Genomic DNA, 16,657 nt, shown 5'->3' on the forward strand with positions numbered 1-16,657 from the left:
TGGCATAGAAGAGAAAAAGTTATTTCTAAGCTAATTGGCTCCTATGAAGATAGCTACACCAACTTGAAAGTATATTGTCATAAAAAAATAAAAAAAAAAAAAAAAAAAAAAAAAATGAATCTCGAGAGTTTTACAAAATTAGAAGTCAATGAAAAAAAAAAAAAATTCATATATTTGTTACTTAAAATTTAAGTTTACATAGCTTGCAACATTTTCAACTCATCATTGGAATAAATGACATCTACTTGAAAAAAAATATTGTAGAATATTTCTTGCTACTACAATAATTGATGTAAAGGAGTAACTATTTCTTGTTACATTTAACATTGTGAATGTTAAAAATAATAACAATTGGCTATGGTTCTTATAAAAGCTAAAGATAGTAATTTTGCATTCCATCTATTGAACTCTAAACTTTCAAAATTTATATTTTTATCTAACCAACAAAAGGATCTAATTGATGTTATCAACCATGTATTTTTAACATGCAAACATGTATTTTGCATGTGCCATTCAATAGACAACTTATAATATCAATTTAAAAATCCTATACTTATACAATATTTTTGAGTAGTAGCATATGTACCAACTATTGTAGATTTCAATATTGAATTTTCCAAAGTTTGGGTTGTATCCAAAGAAGTTGTAGAGTACTTGATGAGCATTGGACCATAGTATTGCTCATTGTTACAATTTGAAAGATATTGATTTGGCCACATGATTTCAAATATTACAAAATCTTTGAATTCTTGGATCTTGAAAGCATATGAGATGTAATTAATTCCAATGCTAGAAACAATTTGATGGGAACTCATGGTATAATACAATGAATAATGTATCATCGCAAATACAATTAATAGATCATTGTCAAGTAATGTAAATTAGGAGATTAAGTAGTCACAGACATTTGCACACACCTATTACATCATTCCATCATCTGATACTATCTTAGAATGTTTGTCAAAGCAATCATCAAATATTGTGGATTTATGGAATTGCTTATGCACTTGCAATCGATGGCAACTATTTGAAATTCTATATGTCCATACAATTAGCACTCTACTCTTCATATGAAAATCAATTGCCCACTATACTTCTTACTTTCATATTATTCAAGCCCAGTAAACAATTTATGATGTATCCATCATCCTAATATCATCTATTATGTATTAGACAAAACCAAGCAACAACAAAACTGTTGTTGCTCCAATCCTACCACTATTGATACAATGTCTACCTGGCTATCCAAAGAAATATTGCATCTATACAAAGGATATAAGAATAGTGAAAAGAGTATTTAGATGTAATCAATGCAAGAATATTGGGCATAATCACTCAACTTGGAAGGAACAAATTTAATTTCATAGCTAAAGCACTATTAAATGTGATGTTTTGCTTTTATATGACCATTTGTGTTCACAATAAGGATTTTATAATTTCTTTCATTTGAATATTATTATTTCTATTCAATTAAATTTATTTATGTGATCAATTTATTTTCAAAAAAATTTAACATATTTACATAATTATTTCTTATCAAAAAAAATGAACTTGAATTAGAAATTTTAACCTTACCTATTTTAGACTTCCTTCTAATTATTTGTAGAAAAATTTGAGCATAAGAACTAAACACATACTTAGAGTTTTATGTTCTGTTGATATCTTATAAATTAAAAAATGATTATTTTATATTTTTAGAAAATACTCTCAGTAAAAAGTTATAAAAACAATAAAACAAAAATTTATCATCCTGAAAAACATTGTATAGTTGTTTGTTTGTTTGTTTTTGTTTTGTTTTTGTTTTTGTTTTGTTTTGTTTTTTTTTTTTTTCACTTTTCTTCAAAATTATATTTTTGATTAAAACTTCTAGATACATTTTCATGTGCAGAATAAAGTGAGGATCAAATATTATTGATTATGAATGCCTGTTATACTGTATATATATTTATATATTACAGTTCATGTTTTGTTTTTCATAAATTCAATCGCATGCAGACATTTAAACACAGTGGTAGATTTTATTTTGTTTTGTTTTATTTTATTTTTTGATTTTGCACAATTAACTCCTTCATTCTTGTGTGCGCTGAGGTGTGAATATGGCAGTGTTTGAACCAAATTAAAATGGAGTGCCGATTGTGTGGAATCGTGGCTCTCGTGCGGAGGAACTGCTTGCCCCATTTGCAGGGTTCATCTCGTTGTACAAAAGTGACGACCTCGACCTTTGGGTACAGGACGACGACTCCAATGTCTCCAGACGCATCACTACTCACCTCACCACTCGCGGTGCACAGGGCGTCTCCATACAGTGGTAATGTGTAGTCTTTTTTATGTAGTGTTGTTCACAACACTGTCCTGCGTCATGTGTTCTTGCTACGTGATGAATGTTCGGCTCTTTGTGTTGAAAAAAAACAAAAAAACAAAACAAAACAAAAACAAAAACAAAGAAGTGCTAGTAGAAGTGAAATAAGTTCTAAATACAAGAATTTTTATTTAAATAGTTTATATTTTTAATATTTTATAATTTTAAAAAAAATTCCTAAATTTTTATAGTTATTATATGGCCAACAATATTTTTTAAAAAATGCTTTTTAACTTACTTGCATAAATTTTAAAATATGAAAAAAAATTGATAAGATAGTATTACAAAACTTTAAAAAACCATTTTAAGCTCTTTTAATTACTTCACAATATAACTACTTCAAAATAGAGAAGAATATTGGATGAAAATATTGTATTTGATAAAAAAAAAATGATTTAAAATACATCTTCAAAAAAATAATAATGCTTATATAACTTACTAGAAACAAAGGAGTTGCAATTAACAAAGAAGGAGCAAAACTAAAAACTAAATTACCAAAAAAATCTTTTATTTGTTCTTTAAAAATTTAAAAATTAAAAATACACAAGTTTTGAAAATACTCCTAAGCTAGAAAAACTTGAGATTGGACTATGTCTTTTCTTTAATAAGCTACTAACAAGTCTAAGACATTAGAGGACTATGGAGAACATTTTAATGAAAATAAGCAATTTTTATGAACAACCTAGCACTAAGATTTGAAAGTCTTAAATTCACATAGATTTTATTGATAGGTCTATATTTAGAGATAACATATACAACATCTTATATAAGTTATTATTATTAAATCTAAGTAATTACTATTATTAGAATTTTATATATATAAAAGAAAAAAATGAAACTAAATCCAAACTAGAAGCAAGTCTTGTTAATAGGTAAAATAATTTTTAAATAATACATGATAATATTTCAATATTAGAAGATAATAATATCAAAATGCACTTTAATTTTTTATCTAGTAGTTTAAATGTTTACTCATAAGATATGGTATGACTACATTGGTAAATTATAAATGTACACTTTCATTTCTTGTTATCTTTATGATTCCATTATATAATATGAGTATCAAACTATATGAAATATATATAGTGAAATATTCTTTCTCATCCTCATTCCTTTTTTTTCAACCAACATAATAAGCATTAAACAAAACAAAAAACAAAAATCTTAGACTTTGATATTCAATTTTCTTAGCTATAAAAATTGCCAAATGAAGATCACATACCTTAATTTAAAAGTTTACAACAATAATAACATGAAATTATTATCTTTTACATATTTGATCACCTTAGCCTTCTCTTTAAGTATGAGGGACTTGTATCATTCTTTTTTTCATATCTAGTAGTTTGTAATGATGTGTAGTAATAAGTTGAACAACAATAAAGAAGAAAAGAAATAATCTTCATCTAATACAACAAATAATACAATGTTTATTTGATTGCATGACAATTGTTGTCCATGTTGATGAGACATTACCAATTCTCAATGTTGTCAACTTGTAGGTGGTAATTGATTGAAAGAGGTGTATTATTCAACAAACAACTATATATGGGATACTACTACACTAATTGATATAATTTCAAATATACATGTATTACAATTTGTTAAATAGCATCTTGAAAAAAATAACAACCATATTTGTCTAAATAAGTATGACCAAATCAAAGAAGAACTTTGTTATGGTACAACTATCTTAAAATCTGATTTTGTATACACATATTCATTTTTCACATGTATTTATTAATCTTTTTTAAAACTATTATAAAATAATTAATAAATATATAATTTAAACCTCAAAATACTCTTATTTCTTTCTCAATGTTTTTCTTAAAAAATTAACCGAAATCCTTTTATTTGAAGAATATTAAATTATTAAAAAGGTTGTACATTGTTGACTATTAGTATAGCTTTCTCAAAAACTAATAACTAGAACCATAAGCTCTTTCTAAATGGTCACATTTGAAATCTGAAAAGGTACAAGTCATCTAATTTTGAAAGCTCATAAACATAATTCATATACTATCTAAAATATTGGCTATAAATTTTTGAATGTTTCAAAAAAAAAATACTTTTTACAAGTAAATAGCCTCTTGCATTTCAAAAAAAAAAAAAAAAAAAAAAAAAAAATAGTTGATCCCTAGTTATTGTGAGGAACAACTATGCATTTCAAATATTATTATTCTAACAATTTAACATGGTGTAATTGAATAACTTACCTCACTAGTATTACATTCTTTTAAGTATCATTTTTCAATGATATATAATTTTTGACAACCTTGCATTAATGATTACATCACGTTCTATGATATGGAAAATTGAACATTATAATTATGTAATCAAAGAATGTAAGGATGCATTAAAGCAAGAAAGACAGAAAAGAAAGAGAAAAATAGAATCAAAAAAACAAACATACAAGGATTAAAGGAAGAAAGACCAACATGCTTGCTGGGGCTGATGCACAAAATAACTATTAAATTTCACAATGAGCTTTTGCTGATATGCTTTAACTGGAATGGAAAGAAATACAACACTTACAAGAGAAGCTAACCTCAATAAATAGAAACAAGGGGACATTAGCTTCATTGAAGACTTGTAGCCTTCGATGAACTTGCTGCTGCCATAATTCTAGATTGGAATCCATGAAAGATTATAGCAATCAGTGTTGATGCCAATTCTAACCAAAGAAACCAAGTGTTCATGCTCAAAGGCCCTTCAGCAGATTGTCAACAATGTGGAATTGTTAGAACATGTTCGTCTCTGCGGCTTGAAGCAAAAGAATGCAACCAAAAGATTCATTTTTATTACATGTATGTAAAAATGAAAAAAATAACAGCTAAATAGCAACACTGTTGGCTATTGACAACGTATACCGACAATCACCAAATTCTTGCATTTTTGCGAAATTGAAAAAATACTCTCGAGAATGTCTCAGTGCCTTGAGAAGCTTGATTATCCGCAAGATAACCTCGTGGCAATCTCCTGGTCGAATTTAGATAACACAACCACGTTAAGATCTAGGATGTGAGGTTTATTCTGCGAGATTGATGACCCCTGGGTAAAGATAGAATTTCTCGACGTGCTGTACAGACTTGATTGCTTGGGCTTTGTGGCAATATTGCCGTCAGTGTACAGTTGCAGCAAGTCAAAGGTTTGAGAAAAAGAGACAAATGAGTTAAATTCAATGGACTGGGATGCAGGATGAGGGAAACCAATGCAAGAATTTATTAGTATTCATATTATATTATATCATCTTGCAGGGGTGGGAGGTAGGTGCTGAGGTTTCCGGAGGTGGACGTTGAAAATCAATCTGTAGAGATGGAGCAAGACCAAGAGATTGGGGTGGATTGGGGTAGAGTGGAGTAGTTTGGTGGGGTCGAGTGCCCAGAGATTTGTGTTACTGTGTGTTACGTGGACATCACTCGCTCTGGCCACCTGTGCAACACTGCGACGTCGATGCAAGTTTGTAGGAATTTGTTTCTGAAAGAAGATAATTTGGAAATTCATGTAGAATTTTTTATATCTATATTCTAAGACATCAAATTTACTGGCCCCGCTTCCACCCTAGTTTTCATACTTCCACCTCCACTCCTCAAGTTCCTATCTCCGCTCCTTTCATAGTCTGGTTTGGGACAGGATGGTTGCATTCAGCAGAGGATTTGGAATTGTGTGTGTTTTGAAGTTTGCTATTGCACTTGTTAGAGTCTTCCTTATAAGTTGCATTTGATTGGTAGCTCTTCTCGCAGATAAGTAATTGGTATTTTTCTTCCTCCATGCAATGGAGGATCCATTGCATGCTTGAAGTGAATCCCAACCAAGGAAACCAAGGTAATCAATCGTTATTCTTACTGCAAAAAGCAATGTAACTTCTAGCATGTGTGTTTTAATTTGGTGTGTGTTGTAGAGTTTCATTTTGAAGAAACCACAATTGGCCAAAAAAGCAACATAATCAAAAAATGAAGAGTATGGTTGCTAAAGAGGTCAATGTATTGGAAAACAAGTTTTTTTAGCTACAATAAGGACTGTGCAGCTAAAATCTCCTATAATACTTAGTAAAGGTCCTATTCTCACTCTAAATCTCTCATCTTGCTTTACAATAGAAGTTTGTTTGAGACCAAAAAATCACAAATCTTTGCATTATTAATTTGAGGAGCCTCATTTTATTTTATAAACAAAGACTTTGTTAAAAAATAAGAAATCTTTAGTTAAAAAAATAAACTTATGCATGTAGAAGTAATAGATGATTGTTTGTTGTCTTTAGGAGATGTTATTCATGAAATTGTTCTTTTAATTGTAGTAACTAAAGATTGCAATAGCTTAGTAATATCTAATGTGATAAGATCTCCCTCCAATCTAGTTATTTTAGAATTATTGTGGCTAGAGAAGTATAATCCTTAAATAGATTGGATTTCTCATAAACTTGAATTCTTTTGTAGTTTAATCTAATTTTTTGTTGTTTATTTTTTACTTTTTATAATTTAATATAAATTATTTTTTGGTTTTTAATAATAATATAACTAATTTTAATTTAATAAAAATTCTATTTTCATATTAATAACAAACAAAATATGAGGTTCTTTCTTATTCTTCTTCTGTATACTAATTAATATTTATAAGGTTTAAATAAATAATATATGTAGATATTTATTTCAATAATTAAATACTAATTTTTACTATTAATAGAAAATACTAAATCAACTAATATAATTTCTTCTAAGACTTATTAATACTTTATTTATATGAATTTTTGTCTAATAAGACTCTTTTAATTCATAAATCTTTTAAAATTTTAATAAATACTTAAATAATAAATTATATTTTTTAATAATAATATTTTATATATAAATAAGTAAAAATTATATTTTTAATAATTTTACTAACTAAAATATAATGATAGAACTTACATGCAAAATTATGAGTTTTTATAATTATAAAAAAAATTATAGATAAATAATGTCATATTACGAATATAAGAAAAAATGATAAAATTAATGCTTACTTTATTTCAGTTTTTTCCACTACCTCAATTAAAACTATTATAATTAATTAAGAATACACAAAGATAACTATAATTCTCTTAATAATTATACCACTTTCAATAATTTAAATAAATAGAATTATATCATTTAAAAAATTAACATTTGTTTTTTTAGAAAAACTTGATGATAGTTAGTTTTAGAAAAAATAATGTGTTTTCTAGCAATAATTAAAATCAGATAAATATTTATTGTAGATGGTGTATGTTCTAGAATTTGAAGTTTAAGAAAAATTAATGGCCATCTTGTCTTGCAATTCCTTACAAATATGATCTAAAGATGGTTTAGATTTTTGATGCTACAAATTTAAAGCAAGATTTAAATCATATTTTGTCTAAAGAGAGAATGGATACTATCAAATATTTGAATAATTATATTAATTAGAAAACATTTATTTTGAATTAATAGGAATTTTTTACAAAGACAAGACTTGTAAGGCATTTTTGCACCTCCTTGCTTCTAATAATATTTGAAAAACTCTCAAAAAGATTATTTCTTAGTTGACCAAAAAGTAGCTTTAAAAGTAGCATCAATAATATATAATAAGTTTGAAATACAACATTACTTATCTCACTAAAGATTGATTTTTAGGTTCTTATGAGTTGTATGTGTATGTTAGAACTAAGTCTTTACATTGATGCAAAATCTTGGTAGCAAATTTTGGACACAATGTTTGAAACAAAATCCTATCATGATTGGTATAATAAGAGAAGTATCCAAGATGTAAAATTGTTGGAAGATATGGCGGCTAAGAAGATTTCATTGTTTGAAGAGTTAATATCTATAGTAGAGATGGAAGGTTTGACGTTGAAGTACAAATAAGTCTCTGACTAAGTTGTCACAAATACTACAATGGAATGTGTTAACATATCTTGTGAGTTATTTTTAACTTCTTCTTTTCCAAGAATTTTTGGTTCTCTATGCAAAGTGCCATGATCTCTCAGAATTAAGAGATTGAATAAAGTCTTATCTTTGGCTATTGTGTTCACCGTCTGTCCTTGTAACTGCAACTAGAGTACAAACTTCTCTCGTCCTTTTAGAAGGTCTTCTTTTGTCAATGATAAACCGATACTTGAGCAGTCCCATTGATAAGGGTGGTGGTATAGTGTACTCATCTAGGTCGTTAGAATTTAGGTCCATATATATCTCACACAATGGAGATATTATGAATCTGTGAAGATTCAGAGACGTTGTTCTTCAGTTAAGCGTGCGTCCCGTGCTGCGATTGTGCCAAAATAGACGACAGAGCGAGTCGAGCACGACGTACTATGGCTACTTTGGGCACAGAATGAATCCACGGGATTCCAAGAACGCATTCTGAGCAGGCAAGACTCTTGCAAGAGAATCCGCCTTACGACTCAGCAATCAACATGGTCATTGGCGACCTCAGCCATCAAAGACAAGTGAAAGTGTTGCAACAGCACAGGAGAAAATCGCAACGCCAAGCAGAACGTCAACAACTCAAAAATCAGCACTCGAAATCTCAGTTTTGTTTGTTGGCAAGCCAACAGCAGTCTCAAACGCATCTGTTGAAATCGCAACTTTTGACATTTCAACATCAATAATATGAGTAGCAAGAACGATCACTCCTTCAATTCAGCACTTGAACTATCAAATTTAGAAACGAGATTCACGAATTTTAGAGTTGGAAGGTGAAACGGAGAGTCTGCCCGCAAGCGGTGCCGCACTGGTCCAACTTTGAAACATGATTCACAAAACTGATTAACATGTACGAATCTCTTAGACACTAGTGAACTAGAATTTGGTAGCTTTTGGAATGCGCGGTGTTTAAAGTGTGTTTTAGGTATGTGTTTCTGCCTCAGTGGACGTTGTGTACATTCCCACTAGAAGATCCTTCCAAGTTCGTGTACTGTATGGTGCCCCGTGCAATATATCACAACCCAAAATCACCAGCTTTTCAAATATGTGACCAGTGCATGGGATATCCCTGCACTCCAGAAACATTGTTTTGGCACAACCTAGAGGCTTTCCAACAACTACGAGTGGATTGCTGTCCGAGTTTAGATGCGTGCATAATGTGATGCCACACGTTGGCTCTTACATCAAGTTGAATACAGTAGTGGAGATTTTAAAACTGGAGAGTCGTAGACCAAGACGTTATGATGCCAGAACAAATACTATTCGGCAAACTAACTTCTGCATAAAAGATGCATACACCACTGGATAAGGTGAACATTGCGCTTGTTTGAGTGGAAAATTACAATTTAGAGTGCAAGCTCAGTAGAATGATGCATTAACACATTCTAGAGATAAAGAAACTAAAGCCAAAACATAGATGAGCCGGCTCAGATTACTGACTTGGGTCCGATTTGCTTTGACACTAAATTTATTGTATCTTATGTGATATCTAATTTAGTACTTTGTGCGGAGTGTGCAGTATACTAACCAAGTGATCCAAGATAGCTCCTCGTCATCAGTGTATTGCAATATGCTCTGGATGGATGACACAAATCACCAACACAATCCGAGAACACAAGACTTAACCCAGCAAGTATGGGTGCAATTCAAAAGAATTGATCACAATGCCATGTACACATAAACTCTCCTTGAATTGATCAAGACACATCCTATGCAGCATAGGTACTGTGGAGCGTATCCAGTTGGCAGCACTAGGATTATTGTGGACTTACGTTGACACCTTTTGACAAACCAAAACTTTTGCTACGAGGAACATATCTAACAGCACTTTTGGTAAATGATTATACGCACGATATGCATCCAAGCACATTATCTTTGATATCCTTGAAGATCTTTTTCTTCACCTACACAAGTCCAACATTGACACAAATCAGCATCACTATGTTGCAGATATCTCAATGCAGGTGAAACATTTATAAACTCCTCGACTTGGTGAGAAGTATTAGGATTCAAAAAAGTGGTGATCACACTCACATCGCCTTTCTTTGGCAGTGGCTTCCATTCTGCACCCTTGTTCTTGGCAACCATGCGCTCCTTGATAGCCCCATCTTCATTCCTCTTCTTGGCACATGGATTCCCCTGTTGCAACAAGAAGAAACAACAGACTCAGAACTAGAACCTGCCTCTTCATTCTTCACAAAATCCATGACATCCATGTGGCAATTTACACACCGTAACTGGAATGGCTGAAACTTTACCTCCTACAAATCACTCACCGTGGCACGATCTTGCTCCAATTTTTCGGAGTTCCCCTTCATCGCCATGTTCCAACCAGCGACTAGTGAGTAGTATCCATAGGCTCTGCTGTGGAGATATGATGATTTCAATCAACCAAAGAAGTTTGTACCCAAAGTGAGAAGGCGACGATGACCATCCTTTGATAATGGTACGCTGAGAATGGTGTGGGGTTGACAAGCAAGTGCGAGCTTAAATACGAAATTGAGTGAGTTCAGCGAGGAAATGAGGCAGGGTGGAGAGGTGGATCGAGTTTAAGGGTGGAGGTGGGTGTGGAGCTCAAGGGTGGGAAGGCACGGCGAGTGCGGTATCAGAAAACTTAGTGGTCGGTGGAAGGGAGTGGAGTCCTGATAACATAGGCGTGTTTGTGGGATGGGAGCGATGCTTTTTTATGAAAAACGAATCTTGTCAGGTTTGGCGACTTCTCTGCAGTTGGGAGGAGGTAGGGTATCTACCAGATCCATTGCATGCAACAATCCAGCATTGATATCCAGAGATACCTTGCGATCAATCCTCAGGATACCACCGTGCAACCATTGTGATACCATGGTGCTACGTTCCCAGTATCCATGGCCCTCACACTGAAATTAGTGGCAGCATACTCCCAGTACGAGGTGACTTATTTCCAAGTTAATGATTTCAATTTGAATAAGTTGCTAACGCTTATCCTCTGAACGTGTTGCAAGCTCATCAAACTATATGAAGCTCATAAAACTATTACGAGATTTAGCCAGAATAATAAATCACTGGATGGGAGGATGGAAGGGGATGGAATCATTTGTGAAGGATGGGAGGATGGAAGGTCGTCACAGATGGTGGTCAGGAGTGCGTTTTATGTGCGGATAGGAAGGGACTGAGATACAGCATTGGTAAAATCAACCCATGAATTTAAAAACATTCACGTTGTATTAGAAGTTCCTTGGAAGTTCATCTCTCAGGGGTGGGAGGTGGGGTCCGGGGTTGCTCAAGATGGACATTGAGGTTCACTCTGTACGGGTGGAGTGGGATGAAGTGGGATGGTTTGGTGGGGTCGAGTGCCTCGAGATGAGTCTTACTGTCCACACCGTCGTTCGCTGTAGACATAAGTGCGACACTCTGACGTCAATGTAAGTTCGTAAGAATCTGAAAAAAAATGATAAATTGGTAAGTTACGTAGAACGTTTTTATCTGTATTCCAAAGCATCCCCTCACCTGCCCGAGCACAGGTGCGTGCACAAAATCACAAAATTTATGAAGTGGTTTTTCTTTTGGTTTCCATCCTTGATACGCAATTTTGTGAATGAAACACGGAGTAGGCACAAGTCATGTAGCCTGTGGATGTAGTGGTAGAGGTTTAGAGTTTTCACGTGTGTGTATTGCATCTTTGACACATTTCATATGCGAAATTTACAAGCATCATGGAAAAGCGTTGAAATTTAATAGGAATGTGATTTGAAATAAATTGGATGCGGTTTGAGCTCTAATCATTTGATTTCCTTCAATCAACCCGAAGCAAAATTGGAGGAGGTTGGAGGAGGTTGGAACGAAGGTTATTGATGCACAATTGCTTTCTATTGTTTCTATTGATTGTATTCTTATTTTTGTTTGTATTATTTTTTTAATATTAATAACCAAGAAAATTGTTAAAATAAGTAAATTAAAAGTATACCTCACTTTGTTGCATAAAACATGAGTCAAATTTTAATTACATGAGTATAAATTCATCATAGATTTGAATGTTTTTGCAACTTGTAGGTGGTAATTGATTGAAAGAGGTGTATTACTCTACACACAACTATACATGGAATACTACTAACCTAATTGATGTAATTTCAAATTTATAGTTTGTTTAATAGCACCTTGAATAAAATAACAGGCATTTTTGTCTTAATAAATATCACCAAATCAAGGAAGAACTTTGTAATAGTAAAACTATCTCAAAATCTGATTTTGTATCAATATATTCATTTTTCACATGTAGTTAATTAATCTTTTTGCATTCAATTTTAAAACAATTACTGAATATTTACTTTAAACGTCGAAGTTCTCTCATTTTTTTTTTCTCAATATTTTTCTTAACAAATAAACCAAAACTCTTTTATTTGAAGAATAATAAATTATTAAAAAGATTGTACATTGTTGACTATTACTAAAGCTTATTTAAAAACTAATAACAAGAACCATGAACTCTTTCTAAATGGCCACATTTGAAATCTGAAAAGATACAAGTCATCCAATTTTGAAAGTTCATAAACATAATTCATATTCAATCTAAATTATTGGCTATAAATTTTTGAATATTTCAAAAAAAGTTTAACTTTTTAGTAAATAGCCTCTTACATTTCAAAAGTAATCAAATTAGTTGATTACTAGTTATTGTGAGGAACAACTATGCATTTCAATTGTTATTATTCTAACAATATAACATGGTGTAATTGAATAAATTACTTCACTGGTACTACATTCTTTTAATTACTACTTTTCAATTATATATAATTTTCAACAACCTTGCAAGCATGATTATATCACATTCCGTGACATGGAAAGTTGAACAATATAATTATGTAATCAAAGAATGTAAGGATGCATTAAAGAAAGAAAGACAGAATAGAACATACATACAAAAACAGAAACAAACATACAAGGAAGAATGACCAACATGCTTGCCAGGGCTGATGCATAAAACAACTGTTAAGTTTTGGGATAAGCTTTTGCTAATATGCTTTAACTGCAATGGCAATAACTACGACACTTACAAGAGAAGCTGGTTAGGAAATAAAGCGTCGATATCGGCGAGTCGCACAGGTGGCCAGAGCAAGCGATGTCCACGTCACACACGGTAACACACGTCTCTGCGAGATGAACTGCTAAACAACTGCCAAGTTAGCGTGAATATTGTTGATTGACCAAGGAACGGAGTATTGTAACTTTGTTAACGATAAAGCATTTCAAGTTCCTCGTGGACAGTAAGAAAAATCTCGGGGCACCGACCCCACCACTCCACCTACTCCAGCCTGTCCACCTGGGTGAATGCTATTCAACACAGACTGATCCTCAACGACCTCGTCAATCCACCGTAGCCCTCACCTCCCACACCCTTGAGAACTTCTAATAACAGGTGAATTTAACTCGTTTGTCTTTAATGCTTTATTTCCGATACCACCGCAGAGGGTTCGATACTGTGTATGTTTGGCAGACTGCGCCTTTACTTGTCAGTCTTCCTTGTGAGTCTCGTTCGATTGGTAGCTCTTCTCGCAGATACGTAATTGGTATCTCTGCTTCCTCCGCTGTAGGCCTGAAGTGAGTCCCAATGAGGGAGACCAATGTGATCGATCGTTATTCTTACCGCAAAAGAACAGTGTATTTTCTAGCAAGGATCGAAGTAGGGTACGTGTGTGTTTATGTTGGGTGTGTGTTGTAGAGTTTCTTTTTGAGCCGGTAATCATGCCAGATATAATAGATTTTTTTCGCCAAAAGCCGGTAATTTGGCCAGATTTAGTCGATTCTTTGTATTTTGATGGCATCTTTTATATTCAAGATTTTGATGAGTATTGGAAAGGACTTAAGATCTGGGCAGAGATATCACGGGTAGTAGACGAGCTGTACCAGCCCGATCTTTGCACCGGTGCAAGAGCTTTGCAGCACGATCTGGATAGAACGTTTCGAAAGTGTCGACCTATACTCTATGGTGAAGGGTGCGAGGAAAGTCATCGAGCTGTGGAAACGATTTCAGATTTTTCGGCAGAGAGGTATTCATTGTTTAAAGAGTTAAGATCTGCAAAAGAGCTTAAAGGTTTGACGTTGAAGTATAAACAAATCTTAGACTATGTCATCACCGACAGTACGACAGATGGTGTTAGAACACCTTGTAAGTTTTTTCACTTCTCCTTTTCCGAGAGTTTTCGCTTATCTGTACGAAATGCCATGTACTCTCAAAGTTGGGAGGTCGTGGAAAGTCTCATCTTGCCTATTGCGTTCGTTGCTCTTGTTAGAGCAGCTGCAATATATTCTGCTATCGTCGTTTTAGCAGTTCAACTTGTGTCAATGGTATTCCGGTACCTGATCGGTCCCATTGACAGGGGTGGGGGTAAAGAATATTCATCTGGGTCGTTAGAATTTAGGTCCACATATATTTCCATTGTGTTGTACCATGGCTCCTACATATGGATCAAGTTTAGAGACGTTGCTCAAGAGTCAAGCAAGCGTCCCGGTGAAGGACTGTTTCGAAGGATCCGAGAGAACGAGTCGGGCGAGCGGGTGTATTATGGTAATTTTGAGCCCCGAATGAAACCGCCGGGTTCAGGGACATACATCGCTGTTGGCACTTATGAAAACGAAAAGGATGCGGATACTGTGTATAAGATACTTGCGTTCTGGTGTGGCAAGGACGGTTATCAAGGCTAGATTCCTCTGCTAGAAGGATCCACTTATCGTATTTCAGCTATGGCCGAGGTAGAGCAGTGCATCGGTCCGGTGCAGGACAGGTACCGGATCAAGCGTTGTGTGCGATATGTCCTTTCAAAATACCAAGAACAGTTCAAAGCTGCAACAGATGAGCAGGATCTACTTTTTGGTGAGATATTTCGTGCACTTGCCGATGGATCGTCTGCTGCGGATGCAAGAGAAAATGTCGCGAGTGGGGGAAATGAGGTACAAGCCGAGGAAACTCAACCATCACAGCTAGGAATCCAGGGCGGGGACTTGGTACAAGAGGCACCTCCAAGTTATGCAACAGATGCAGAACTAGGATTAGAATCGCTGGACAATATGTTACTAGACACACGTGGTGGTAACGTAGGTGGTGTTTTCTCTAACTCCACTCTGGCCAACATGTCACATGACATACTTGGTGGTAACGTAGGTGGTGATACCCTCGACTTCACTCTGATTGGAGCTACTTCCAACACAGCTGCATGTGGAACTGGAGCATCGAATGCACAGCCCAGAGAACTTGAGCAGACAAGACCATTGCAAGAGAATCAGGTGAACGACTCAGCAATCAACATGGTTTGTGGCGACCTCGCCCTTCGAGGACTGGTGGAAGAGTTGCAACGGAAGGAGACAGAATCGCAATTCGAAATTCAGCAATTGAAATCTCAATTGACAAGCCAGCGACTGGATGAACGACGTGAAATTCACCAGCTCCAGACTCAAATGAGGCAAGTGGAATCTCAAAATTCTTTGCTGAGAAGCCAGCAACAGGATCAACAACGTGTAATTCACCAGATGCAGTCTCAAATGCAACAGCTGAGATCTCGATTTTCATCGTTACAACACCAACAGTATGAGCAGCAAGAACCATCAAACACTCAAATTATGTCCATGCTCTTTCGGATTTACGGGCAGAATTCACGACTTCTAGAGCTGGACGGTGAAACGGAGACACATGGAAGCGAAGAGCATGCTCGAAAGCGGCGCCGCACCGGTCAAACCTCGAGGCAGGATTCACGAAACTAATGATAAATAGTAGTAATAATGATCTTGTGCAATTACATTCCAATTCTTCAGAAAAATTTTGTAAAATAAAATAAAATAAAATAAAATAAATGGTTCATTGAAGAAAACATTTTTGTGTCATTTTAAGAAATGCTTTTAAGTTGTTGAATATTAAATTGATGCTAAAAGTGAATTACTATCTTAACATTTTTTTGAGCTCCTAAATTACAATGTTTTGTGAATATCTACCTCGGCCATAGCTGTAATACGATAAGTGGATCATTGTGAATTTCTATTTTTAAAATATTGTTTTAGCTTCTTCTCTTTATCATTGGTTCTGTGTAACAGAATACAATATTGCAGTGAACACTCAAAAATTATTGATGTAATCTATCTTTTGCTGGAAATATATGTGTACATATATACAATATTTTTAGTAGATTAAATATTAAAAATTAGACATACTTTGTATAATTATAGTATATGTCCAATATGTAATATTGGTCTTTCTGGTATTTATTAAATATACACATATTTTTATAATACTAAATCTGTAATTGTGAGTCTGAATTCAAAACCATGCATCACATCTATATTTATAAATAGAAGTTATAATAAAATTATTTCTATAATTACAAGTATTACAAATATTTTTACTACAAATAGAAAGTCAAAAATA

At 33.5% G+C, this 16,657-nt stretch overlaps 1 protein-coding gene and 1 pseudogene across 1 annotated transcript; both read left to right on the plus strand.

The window, feature by feature from the left end:
• The first annotated feature begins 310 nt into the window (after window positions 1–310).
• Window positions 311–1,359, plus strand: LOC141045785 (uncharacterized; annotated as a pseudogene).
• A 12,627-nt stretch (window positions 1,360–13,986) lies between these two features.
• On the plus strand, window positions 13,987–16,106 carry LOC149988334 (uncharacterized). Its single transcript, XM_090252931.1, has 2 exons — window positions 13,987–15,192; window positions 15,404–16,106. The coding sequence occupies exon 1, from the start codon at window positions 13,987–13,989 to the stop codon at window positions 14,944–14,946; it is 960 nt and encodes a 319-aa protein (XP_090109057.1). The 3' UTR covers window positions 14,947–15,192; window positions 15,404–16,106.
• The last annotated feature ends 551 nt before the right edge of the window (window positions 16,107–16,657 follow it).

This window comes from Physcomitrium patens, chromosome 9 (assembly GCF_059467195.1).
Source record: "Physcomitrium patens ecotype Gransden chromosome 9, ASM5946719v1, whole genome shotgun sequence".
NCBI classification, from domain to species: domain Eukaryota; kingdom Viridiplantae; phylum Streptophyta; class Bryopsida; order Funariales; family Funariaceae; genus Physcomitrium; species Physcomitrium patens.

Coding starts and splice junctions, on each gene's coding strand:
- LOC149988334 (XM_090252931.1), top strand. CDS start 13,987: ATGCCAGATATAATAGATTTTTTTCGCCAAAAGCCGGTAATTTGGCCA.